Source organism: Rhopalosiphum padi, chromosome 2 (assembly GCF_020882245.1).
Source record: "Rhopalosiphum padi isolate XX-2018 chromosome 2, ASM2088224v1, whole genome shotgun sequence".
Lineage (NCBI taxonomy): Eukaryota > Metazoa > Arthropoda > Insecta > Hemiptera > Aphididae > Rhopalosiphum > Rhopalosiphum padi.
In genome coordinates this window covers 88330651-88344760 of record NC_083598.1, presented here as the reverse complement: position 1 = coordinate 88344760, position 14110 = coordinate 88330651, and the positions used below count along the sequence as shown (strand labels likewise).

Genomic DNA, 14110 nt, shown 5'->3' with positions numbered 1-14110 from the left:
CAGTAAGCGAAAATCGACGTGCGAATGTGTTTGGCATTGAGAACATTTGGAGTTAATACAACTCCACATTTCTATGTGTGTGATAAGTCAATGATAAAAATTGAATTTCTTCAATAACAACCTTTATATATAATATAAGGGCCATGTCCATTGTGTCACAAAATAATATTATACGCCTAACAAACTATACACGTAGGTAAAGGCGGTACAGCGAAACTATTATACGACCGATGTGCAATAAATAATAATATATAAAATGCCGGTTTGAAACGGAGAAATATTTCGGGCAAATTTCGATGGTTGGAATTTGCCGAATAATCTGTTGTCTGCAGCACTACGTCGCGTAGTAGTCTTCTTTGCAGTTGGTTTTCAAATAGTTTATTATGTAATATATACATAAATGTGTACGTGCAACGATGCAACATACGGAAAGTATAGCTCTTGCTGTTATTATATATATATATATATATTATATACTCACGTGGTCAAAACGGTGGCGGTGCAAAAAATGTATCCTCTCTATATATTGTACTATACGTATAAACATACATATAATACGACCGCGTCCAATAATTATATATATATATATATATACGCGTCATATTGAATTGAATTAAAGCGAAAAACATTTTTCGGTGCTCGACCGGATTCTTCGATGTGAGTAGAAAAAAAAATAAATGTATAAACTTAAGCGACATTAAACGGACGTTATGTATGTATATATATATATGTGTGTGTGTGTGTGTGTGTGTGTGTGTGTGTGTGTGTGTGTACAGAAGCCTGGCCGAAAATTTTTCTCTTTCGGCATCCCGGTGGAAATTAAAAAAATAAATAAATAAAATAAAAACCGGCCACGACCGAGGGAGTGGTAACAATAGTCGGCGGCATTTATACATACGTGTCCGTTTACAGCAGTCGTTTCGGTTTGATTAATGGCGGTCGGCCGCAGTTTTGGTACGTATATATAATATACACGCACACACGCGAACTATGACGACGTCACGGACATAAAAGGATCAGAAGAGCGAAAACGACGGTGAAGACGAAAAATAAATAATAGAAGAAAAAAATCGAATTCTCTTAACGATTAAAAAAAAAAATAATAATAATAAACCGGTAGCCGTCGAGTCTTAGTCCTAGCGTTGTCCTGTCCACTCCGAATGACTAATATTATTATTATTATTATTATTATTATTATTATTATGCGACACGAAAAACAGAATACATATAAAATTTGGATTCCCTGATTAAGTTCTTATACTAGGAATATAGTTGCGGTTTTTGAATTTTTTAAAGTAATTTATAAAATAGGATCCATATAAAAAATAAACAAAACATTGTCTTCACATTTTTCGAGTCGTATGCGATAGTATCTGACCAATTAGTAACTATAATAAAAGCTGTAAAGTTGAAATATTTACAAAATGTATATTTTTTGATCAGTGATGAATTATGTAACATCTACGACATTCTACAGATATCAGAACACATTATTAACTCTAGACAAAACGAATTCGTCGTCAACATATACCATTAAATAAATTTGAAGATATTAATATGTGAAATCAATAATTAGCTGGCAAAGGTTTCTGTTTACGATTTTTTTTATGGTTTTTATATACCTATACAAGGCTACAAATCATTAAAATTATCAAGTATGGTAAAACGATTTTTTAAATAATATGATCCTTAAAGCTCTTTTTCCAAGTATTAGAGGAGTAGAAGTTTATAAACTTTGTTTTTGCTATGTTGAAAAATTTTTAAGAAAAGGTAGTATCCTTCCTCCCATGTTCCCTTCATAAATTTATATATATGTATATATGTATATATAATATTATCCGTATATAACATTTAATGGGAAATTATCTATAACTATATATATTATATATGCAGTGGCGTCCGCAGGGGGGGGGGCTAACGGGCTGAAGCCCCCCCCATTGCCCGTATTATTGTTTTTTTTTTTTATATTTACCTCGATTTAATATAGTTTCTTAAATCGTGTGTTTACCTATTTATTGCAAACAATGCAGACCATATTGTCCTAAACTGACTAAACTCCTAAGGTTCATATATAATATTTTTATACATCCCATAGTCAGTAAACACGATTGAAGATACTATTTTTAGCCGTGCCACAGTCCATATAAATCTATAATCTATGATAACAATTGAACTGATGTTAGCAACACTATCCGTCTATCCAAACATCGTTATTCCGATGCCCGAGTTATATATAAATTATATATAATCTTATAATATAATATAATATAGCTTTATAGAAATATTTTTGGTTATATAATTTTTTTTGCACAGTAATCCCAAGGTTTATAGATTATAAACCTTGCAGCAATCCGTTGTTTTTGAATCGTTTTGAAGTGTAAGTTGTATAGTTAATACCATTTCATTTTTTAAATTTCTTATTATGTCAGAAAAAAGGACAAGTTTATTTTCGATTTTCAGTTCGAAGAAAAAAAAAACTGTAAGTAATGTAATTTATATATTTAAACAATTAAACAAATATGAACTGATAATGAAAAGCAAGATTTGTCAAAGGCATTGTCTGATATAATGGTGATTCGATGCGCATTAGAGGAACTTCGAGAAAATGCAGATGTTAACTTTAAAAAAATGTTTAAAGATATCGTTGAATTTGCAGCAAAATTTGATTTCGAAATAAGTATGCCACGAGTTTGTGGACGACAAACTCATCGAGTCAATATAAATGTAACCGATCCAGAAACATATTTTAAAATTTCAGTGTATTTGCCATTTCTTGATTATATAATTCAAGCTTTGCATACACGATTTGATGATAGACTATCTGATGTTATGCCTCTGGAAGGACTGATTCCATCAAATTTTAGTTCATATGATGATGACTCTATTTTAAAGGCAGCTATGCATTATGATAAAGATCTTACATATAGTGATAGTTCATGTCTTAGAGCTGAACTACATATGTGGAGATGTCAGTGGTATAATAATGATGACAAACCACAATCAGCTATTGATACACTACCTCACTGTACAAATCTATTACCAAACATCCAGGTGCTGTTAAGACTGTTTGCCACTTTGCCAATTACTTCTGCTACACCAGAAAGAACATTTTCAACATTGAAACGTTTGAAATCCTATTTAAGATCAACCATGACAGAAGAACGTCTTAATGGATTAGCTTTAGCAAATATAAATAAAAAAGAAAATCTAACTGAATTGGAAGTTATACAACAATTTTCAAAAACATCACCGAAGCGACTACAATTAGCAGACTGGACCAAATAAAAATATATTTTATTGCTCATTACTTTTGTTATTATATTTTTTGTTAGTTCTTTTTTCATACATTTCTTTCTTGTATATTTTATGCTTAATTTAATTAAGAAATATAAAAGCACTTTATTATTCAAACTTATAAACCAGTGACAACTGAGTAATAATTTATTTTCAAGCCCCCCCCCCCATTGAAAAATCCTGCGTACGCCACTGTATATATGTATATTACTGCAGTCTGTACACATTTTTAAAAATAATGAAAAAGTTGCAAATTCAATATTATTCATAGTTATGAATTTTGAAAACTGGAAAACAAATAAAAAAAATTTAAAAAAATATATAAATATATAAATGTTTAGTTTTGTAGTTTTAAAGCCATTGAAAATTATGCTGAGTAAAAATGTAAGCCATATTAGTAGATATTAAACTAACAAAAAGCTTAAGTAAAAAAGTAAACATAATTGCATTGAAAAACTCATTCAACACTATAGTTAATAATATCCGAGTACTGTTACACGGTCCTGTTTACTTGTCATTAGACGTATTTACACGCGACAATATACACAAGAGTATACGTAACAAAAAATAAAAGCTATATAAATTAACATTTGTTTATTAAATTAGACTATTTTATCCAGAGATTGAGGTAGGTGAAATGATGTTTGAAAATTGTATAATCATATGCAAGTTTAATGACTAGGCAAGTAGTATTTTATATGCTAAATTATATTTTTCTTTCAAATAAACTATGAATTTGGTACTTAAAATATAGTTATTAACAATTAATTTCGTAGACATATCAAATTTTAAGATTACTGAAAAAACTAATAAATAAATATGAATAAATGAGAAATACATAATTGACTATACATGTTTAAGTGTGCGGGAAAAACAGTCTATGAGCTTAGCCCGACGTACCGAAACCTACAATTCATATCCGATATTGAACGAGCCCTTTTACAATACAGTATACAATAATCAGGCATGTAAACAAAAAAAAATTTGGTGTAGATTGAACCTCAACCCCCCCCCCCTGTATAAGTGTCTGACAATAATATATGCTTACATTTGCTCTTAAATGTGAGAGTATAAGTTTAATATAATACGCGCTGTTCTATACGAAACCGTGAGCGTTTTGGAAGCGGGATGTCGTAACAGGAGCGTGTCAAGTATAATATATATATATATATATATATAGGTTCACGGTCGTTTAAACGGTTCGACCGATTTACGCGTTTATCATCGTATATATTTATATACATATATATAATAACATAAATAAATATAATACCTGTAGGTACATCAAAATATCGTTTTGTAATATAATATAATATTATGTGTATATATATATCGGAGTCCATTGTTCCGGTATATCCATCAGCGGTGGCAGAGTCAGCTACAGGGAAACAACTATAAGACTATAAAAATACGTGTATGTATACATATTATTATACAGACCTTTTCGTGGTCGGTAGGACCCACGTGTGCCGGACGACGATATAACGTATACACATATAGCAGCTGCAGTGGGCGACGACGGCGACGGTAGCAACGCGATGACCAAACACTTTTTTCATCGTCATCGTGTAATTTTTTGTTGTTTTTTTCTACTACTTTAAATATTCCCATTCATCTATATCAGAAAAATAGAGCGATTGATCGAAAGAGAGAGAGAAAATAAAAAGCTGCGCCAGGCATATATATATATATACATTAGATATATTATTTTATAGGTACCTCCTAAGTATACGAAAACAACGCTATAAAATATTCCAATCAACCGTGAATGTCGTCTACACTCGCCAAGTATAATACCTAATAATAATAGGCACCTCTTATACATAGATATAGTGTCTGTGCGTGTGGACGCGAGTCGCATTATAATATGTACGAGTGTATATATATATATATATATATGATATATATACTCAAAGTATATACAATATAATATATATTAATATTATCGACACAGTAGAACGGTTCCGCGGAACGGACGTCATCCGTGCACGGCGAACGCAAACAAAAGAGACCCGAAAAACTTTTCCTCCGTCTATACAATATTATATTATAAGCCATATTAATATGATATGATATGCCTATACACATTATACACATATATATATATACATATATCCGAGGTACGCGCGATGACGACAGTAATAATATAAAGTTAGGTGTAATGATGTTTTCACCGTTAAATAAATTCGATGCGTCGTCGTCGGATGTCGACCTCTGCCCTCGCTGCACCGACGAGTTTACCAATAGGAGTTTTGAATTTCACTAAATTTACTCACTCAAAAATTACAAAAAATGTTTAACAACTTATGAAAATAATTATTGAATCAAAGTCACTAAACATTGTTATGTATATCATGTCGGTTATATATTGAACAGACAATAACTCTTCATAATTAGGTACTCGATATTTTCAACATCTGTTATTTGATTTGGACAATTATTATCGAAGACACAATTTATTACTGTAACTAATAGTCTTTAGTTTAATAGTTTACATAAACTAAAAATAAATAAATTAAAATAAACATAATATTAAATTTATTTTTTAGCTCTAGTTATCAAAGTTTGGCTCTCTTATATATTTTCGGGACGACGTCGTTAATCTACTAGTTGAGTGAACATCGTTCAAACGAACACATACCACGTACTAGGCACTGTAGACATTTAAAGTATATCAACACTTTGATTATTTATTTTTCGTCACATTTTGCTATTTTAGACATCTTATATCACAATAATTATATAATATGTCCCCTCACGTCAAACCAAACATAACTTAAAATACGTAGAATTAAACGTGACACACACAAACGTTTGATATCAAAATGTAAAAGTCTATTACCAGCATCAGTCAAGATATTGAACATCCGCGAAATCGACATTTATACGATTAAATTAAATTTTTGTAAAAGTACATAATTTACTATGATATAACGATAATGATGAAAATTATGGTTAAATTATGTTCAACGTTTCATTGCGGGATATTCAAAATGGCGAAATAAATGAATCCAAACAACAACCGAATACAAAAAATAAAAATACGTTTAATAAGTACTATCGAATAATAAAAAATACAAAAACAATAAACAGTTTTATTTTATTTCCGTCGAGCGATTTTTATGTGACCGCCACCACCCGCCTATATATAATTTCGCACCAGGCATAAGTACCTATTATATTATTGTGGGTCTTTGTACGCGGAATTAAACATGTCGTCGCGATCGTTGAATATTGCAGCCGAACTATCGATGTACGTATATAATATAATAGATAAATACATGTACAGAGACACCTCACCACCTACGCCAAATCGTCCGGAGACGGCAGGCCGGGCCGACAATTGTCGAGTAATTCGTTTTGATGAAGTGTGCGCGCGCCCGTCTCCGGGGCACTCTATCGCGGGTAGCGTCCGTGACCGTCGGTCGTCGATCGTCGGCTCGGTTGCGGTCCACCGACCGTGGTTGGTCGTCAGTAGCGTCATCGTGTAAAAATAATATCGTCCGCGGAAGCAGAAAAAAGAAATGTTTATAGGTACGCACAATGATTTATGTCTCACCGGGAATTATTATTAATAATTAAAATAATAATCCGATTATTAGCGGCGCGTTAACCGTATAAAAGTGAAATATAGCTCAGAACTTTCGTAAGGAAAACCATAAAAAAAATAAACCCTATCCGACGGAATTGGCGACCGTTCAACACCGCGCGGTTGGCTCGGCGCGGACCGGAGTGAACGACGGCGTAGCGTGTGTAATACGGGGACACAAACTATGCGCGAGTTTAATATTATAATGATAATTAGGGCTGGGATTTGTATGTAAATACATATTTTTACTTAAACTTGATAAATTAAGTATTGCAAATGATAAATTCATTTCAGGTGATTTGCAATAAAATAAAACATATTTTATTTTACATTTTACATATTATTTCGTAAGTTTTGACAATTTCAGTGATTTAGTAGTATTACACATTTATACTTCGATACTATAGTACTCGTAAAAATTGGAAGTGTATAAAGAATATAGGAGATAAGTATATAAAAGTATTAGTTAATAACTTGATTATAGTTTATCTTATTTGTTTCTGTTCGATAACTATACATTAATGATCTTAGATTATACTTTATACTATTAATAAATAATAATATAATAAATAAATTTATATTATTTAGAATTTTTATTTTAATTTTACACGTTCACATAATTTAAAATTTTTCTTATTACATATTTTGGCCATTTGAATTACATATATATGTACATATTTTTGGTTTTTTATTACATATACCTAAGTCCTAGCTCTAATGATAATAATAATAATAATATTACAACTGTTGTTTTTGATTTGAACGGATTCTTAAGGACGTCGGTTTTTTACTGAACGTACAATATTTGTAAATAATAATAATATTAATAATTAAGTGCATATAAACGTGATATTATATACATCGGCAATATGTTTGGGAATAATTAACAAATTCGTTATAGTTGTAGTACTCGGTTAAATTTTATTCTCGTGTACAGCATTCTTAGGTCTGTATAGCCATATAGGTATTGCATATTTTATTGAAAAATAAATGCATTATGACAGAATGTATCTAGAATATTTGATTGTAAATTGTTCATTTTTAAATCTCATAGCTATGTGTCTAAACACTCTAGACACACCTTTAAGATTTAAATAAGTGCACTATCTACCCACAAGTAAAGGTTAGGGTACTTGTAGAAGAGGATCATTTCAAACAATTGCAGCTATTACTATCATAACTTATAGTAATTAACATTGAAATATTGAATCTTTCGATTCAAATAAAATTACCAGACATAATTGTGTTAATTTTTGCTGTTTAGTTATATTCTCACATATATGAATGGAATCCAACTCAGTTGATTTTTTTTTCATATCTGCTCATTAGAAATGTCTAAAGTAGACATTCAACATTTTTTATTAATGTATATCACTATATTATCACGACAGGCTTAATAAGTAATAACGCATCAATCTCATATTCAACTTAAATTGATAACTTTATAACCAATGTTTTTTTCAAGAAAAAATATGTAGAAAATATTATAACCAATTATTTTAGGATAAAATTTGATTGTTTCCTCAACCACAGAATGCTTTTCATGTATTTATACATCATATGCAGAGTTATAAGTTTAAAAATATAGATTTAAAACACTATATTTTTTTATTTATGTTTATATTTTAGTAAAGCCACAATTTAATAATTAAAGTAATAGTGAAAACCCTTTTTTAATTTATAAAAAAATATATTTTAAATACAATTTGAAAATATTTTACGCAGAGTCATAATTTGCGCCTACAACAATAAATAAACTATAATCACCTACTGTAGTACACTACTATATTGTAAATATTTTAAACACAGGCTAATGACTAAGAAGTAGAAGCCTTTACTCCTAAATAAAATAAATAAAATCATGGAAACTATTACCAAAATGTTATAAACACACAGTATAATCCGTTTCCTAATATATGATGTAGATACCACTTAATATTATTTCAGCCCAATAACCTTATAGATTAAACTACAGTTTTGTATGAAATATAGTAATAGAGAGGACCGATAAGTACACACATGTAACCCGAATCTATAAACAAAATTCTCAATACAGCCATATACAAAAGAATTAAGCGAGAAATTTTTTTTTCAAATTTCAAGTACATGCAAGTTAGTAAATAATAGATTTATAACGAGATAGTCAATGGATCTAAATGAATTTAAAAACATTACTATATCTATATCTGGTGACAAAAATAATGGATTATAATAGTATACTATTTAAAAAACCTAGATATTAGCGTAACCAAAAGTTTAAAAGGTCTCCAAAAACTTTCTGAATTCTTAAAATGAACCTTCATAAATATTAAATGGTGACCGGCACTGGTGTATATTATGTACATTATATTACGACCACAGCGTTTAAACGCCGGGAGAGTTGATGCACATCAAAAATATGGAAATGCGGACCGGGAGATCGACATTTTTTAGTTTTCGCTGCGGAAACTGACGTCCGGTGACAAAATTCGTAAACATTTTAACGTTTTAAAAACAAAACAAAAAAAAAAACCCAAAAGAACTGAAAAAACTCACTAGCACACCTGGGTGGTCGTTGGTAGGTATAGGTACGTCCCCGTAAAACGTCCGACGTACATTTATAGAGCGATTACCAAAATAACAGTTTTTGAGTGGAAAAAAATCCATGCGCGCGCGCATTTGTAATAATTACATAATAATATACACAAACAGTATTATACCTACCTACCTGCACGGATAAAAAGTAACAGTGCGTCGGCGTACAGCGAAAATGGCACGGGGCCATTGTTTTCGTATAGAATAAAACACGTATAATATAATATATTATGGTATTTTATAACATCCATTATACATAGTGCGTATATTATCCAACCACCTACTTATATACCTACCTTCCCTGTCGACGGATTTCGGCGATATGGACGTATATTATGTTCTACAGATTCCAATAGAGATCTGTATAGTACGTTTTATAATATATGCGTAGGCGTAGGCAAGTGATACAGTTGAAATTATAACGTACTTGCTGCGTTATAATCGAGTCGTGAAATCACAATATAAAAAATACCTCCAATAATTAACGTTTTTATGACAACGATTTTTTTTTCGATAGCGTAAACAGCAACGTGTCTATAACTTTAAACTATGCCACCTTACTGGTATATGTGTAGTTAATAATTTAAATCGAGGACTCGGTATTTATTAGATTTATTTGGAGAATTTATTCTTATAGAAATACGCCTTTACAATTAAATCCATTCTCCTTATATAGAACAAATCATTTGTCGGTGGTGCAATTTACCAACTATTCTTATTTTAACCGAATACTATACGAGCGGTCTTGCACATGGTCATTGAAGAAGGTAAGAAACTAATACAAGATAATTACATCATCGATAAGTGGCGCAATTTATCATTTACTATCGTAAAATATAAAAATAAAATTCTCCTGAATAGTGAAAATGTTAATATGAACACTTTATAACACGTAATAATCTTTTTCGATTATTCCTCCTTATTGTACTGTTGATTTATATAAATTATAAAATGATGTAAAACCAAAACTCGTAATCGTAACTCGGAAGTATTACCTATGCAACTTATATACGATTTGCATATCTATTAAAACCATTTTTTTTTATCAAAAATTTGACTTAAAAAAAGAAACAATACAATATAAAGGTATACCTACATTATACACAGATAGTAACCGGCGGATTCTCCGCCCCCTTAACACCACAAAACGGTAAACAATCATTGTACTCTGCATTACCAATTCCTTTATACGTCGTATGCACGCGCCATAATCGACAGTAGAAAATGTCCCAAACTCAGTGGGTGAGCCCAAACACAAGCATAATTCATTATTAGAATTTAGACTTATAGTCATACACAAATATTGAGTGATCGTTTTCTCGTGTTTTCAGGGCAAGTTTTATGCAAAACGATGTCAAGACTCTTTTTCAAAAATAATGTGTCTGGTTCGCAGTACACTTATATTATAATATCATCAGAAAGACAGAAACAATGACGACGATACAACCACCCGAAGTTTTCACGCGCTCCCCGCCAAAACAAAAGTGGATGCAAACAGCAAGTAACCAATATGGAAACTCAGTCATCGACACAACCATAACGGTATAACAACAACAATAACAACAATACCACGACGAATTGTACTCACGGAGTTTCAAGCGACTTTGCGCACACTATAAATCATGCATCGTCGCGGGGTATGACGACAATTTATAGGGCCGCGAACATTATTATAATGAATGGATTTATGTTTACGCCCGCTGCTGTAATTTGACTGATTATGTTTACTGTATATTATACGCAACGATAACGGTACGGATTACGCGTTATTATTGGCTAATATATACGGTGGCACCAAGCAATTTGAAACCACCTCCACAGGCCCACGCCACACAAATATATCCACACTATCCAGCCATCGTCGAAAATCTACGTAAGTAAAACAAATTATTTTATTTTGGTATATCCTTTTGTTCCTGTTTTTTTATTATTATAATAATTATTACTCTTATTTCCACACACAAAATACTTATGTGCGAAAATTTAACATTAAAGCAAGTTACAAAAATAGTAAATAATTCATTATCATATTACACACGCAACACTTATAATATCTCATCAAAACATTTCAGTGTTTTGTTGCTATCAAAAAATATTTATGTACAATACTATAATATGATAATGATAATAATAATTAATAAAAGATTACGATATAACAACAAAAGCTTGGAACGATATTCTCTCCTGGCTCTACAAACGATGATGTTAACCGGTGGAGAGATGACAATATTTTAATATTTACAGCACATCACGCGTTGTTTGCACAAACGCATAAATTATCTCAATGTAAACAAATAAATTTAAATATCCCTGTCTAAAAAAAGCCTATAAACACATTTTTAAAAATAATATAAAAATATAATTATATTAACGATGTTGCTTGAAATAAATACTAAAACATACACTAATATTATATATACATAAATGTTTAAAAAAAAAACTATTAGAAGTTACCTACTTAAAAACTCAATACAATATTGATACATATATACGTCATACACTGTTATATGTATAAATATATATATATATATATATATATAAATAAAAATACTAAATAATCTACTCATATGAATTTGAATTTATGTTATATATATATATATATATATATATATATATATTTCTTTATTACACAAATTTCAATTCGGATTTTTCAACTCATGAGCTCGGTACCTGAAAAAAAAAAAAAAAATTATATTATTGCATGTTATTTCAACATTTAACTAGATTTCAATGGAGGAAGTGTATGTATTAAATTTATTTCAGGGTTAATTAAATTAATGAATAGCCGATTTCCATATATTTGTTAGGTTCACAGAATAATATACAAGGACAAATGTGTATTGTTTCAATTGTGTTAGTACGCACCAGATAAGCTGTAAAATAAAATATTGCACTCGATATTTTTAATGAAAATTTTAAAGAAAAAAATCCTTAGACCCGTTTCTAACGGTGGCGGTGTATCGTTAACACAGTAGCTATCAACCAATTGGCCAAGATTGGCTTACGATCGTTAGCTAGGAGGATAACACTGGAGGAAAGGGGGTCGCCAAGTGATTGAGGTGAAAATAATCCACGCGAGCCGGACAGGGGACTTTAGTGCAGTGGTCTTTCGCGGTATACGACGCCAATCGTACCTATTACTATACATCACGTGTCAGGGCAATAATAATAATGAATTAAATTGTTAACGATGTCGAAGAGAAAATAAAATGTATAGAAGGAGAGGGAGTAGAAAGAGGGAAAAAAAATAATAACTACAAACGGCCAAGTGCATCATGTATCGTCGTCGGGTCCCACGTGAATTGCACATATATAATATAATAATATAGTGATGCGAATATGCTTACGCTGCAGCGCACATATTATTAATATCATGATTATTATCGTTGCAGATTTACGGTCGCTAAACACATATTATATATATATATGTATATTGTATACTGTACAGGGTTTCTTGGTTTAATTGACGATAAAAACGAGTATAAGAGAGCCCAAGTGCGCTGTACACGTCGAGATTGCACTGCATGTGTATGTGCGTTGGAGGAAAAAATAAATATTACTCTTACACGATACGCACATACAATAAAGAGAGATATGAATTCGAATGGCGCTAATTGGGCGGCTATATAGAGTAGGTATACATAGATGAATATAAACGACACTGAAATGACTCAAATTACTCATATGTTGGAATAACAATAATATAATAAATTCTTAGTATTATAAATAAATAATAAGAATATTAAAACTTAAATATTATATTATTTTTCCAAAAGGAATATTTGCTGTTTCATGTAGTTCATATTGTGCAGTCCTATACATGCAGGTGTTTCATTATAGAATAAGTACTAAACATATAGATAATTCTAAATCTCGATTCGATTTGCCTTAAAATTATTTAACAAAAATGTTTAGTGTTACCCTTTGATTGCAGACATACTGCATACTGCTCGTTACTGCATATAAATTAAATTTCAAATTTAGGAAAGTTTATTTATTTTTAAAACTAAAGCTTTATACTTAACCGAATCTAGCAGTCACACCTAATACTAGTTAGATTTTTTATGATTCTACGATTTAATAATTCCGTAAACCATATAAAATTCTACATCTCAATCGGATTTAAAGAGATGGGTTAAAAAAATCAAAAAACAACATAATAACTAATTATAAGTCGAATAAAAAATACGCAATATTTTGTATTTTTCAACAAATTAAATTAAAAAGTTCCCATAAAAAAACCTAGACTTGAACATTTTTAACTATTAGTTATCACCTAGTTTTGGTGCTTATATAGGTATTGTTATGTTGTGCGTTTTAACGCAAGTTTGAGTGACGTGACTCGGGAAAGTTTTTGACGTTATTACCCCGCGTACCGAAACCACCGAATGAGGGGAAGAAGCAAGCCGTCAGTGGTGGAGAGTATGTGTACCGACCGGAAATGACACGGCCGCGACATAATGATGATTACGATGATATTATGCGTTGCGGTAATTGCGGCACCGTCACCGCCTCTTGTCCCCCCGCAAGTATTTCAATAATAAAACCAACATACGCATAGTATATTATGTACATCTATACTGCACTATACATCACGACTTCCGCCGTCTTGTTTTACGTGATTACAATTTTTCGAATTCGGGTGGTCACCGC

At 30.9% G+C, this 14110-nt stretch overlaps 2 protein-coding genes across 3 annotated transcripts in view; one reads left to right on the top strand and one right to left on the bottom strand.

Annotated features, from left to right (window-relative positions):
* The first annotated feature begins 2568 nt into the window (after positions 1-2568).
* LOC132919128 (52 kDa repressor of the inhibitor of the protein kinase-like) lies at positions 2569-3285 on the top strand. The gene has a single exon (XM_060980474.1). It carries the CDS (start codon positions 2569-2571, stop codon positions 3283-3285), a length of 717 nt encoding a protein of 238 aa, XP_060836457.1.
* An 8180-nt stretch (positions 3286-11465) lies between these two features.
* Positions 11466-14110, bottom strand: part of LOC132920087 (ubiquitin carboxyl-terminal hydrolase 48-like) — a 38586-nt gene continuing 35941 nt past the window's right edge. For both annotated transcript variants that reach the window (XM_060982156.1, XM_060982158.1), the window contains one exon: positions 11466-12127. In XM_060982156.1, the coding sequence (XP_060838139.1) occupies positions 12108-12127 (20 nt within the window). In that variant the 3' untranslated portion in view covers positions 11466-12107. The remainder of the gene's footprint in view (positions 12128-14110) is intronic.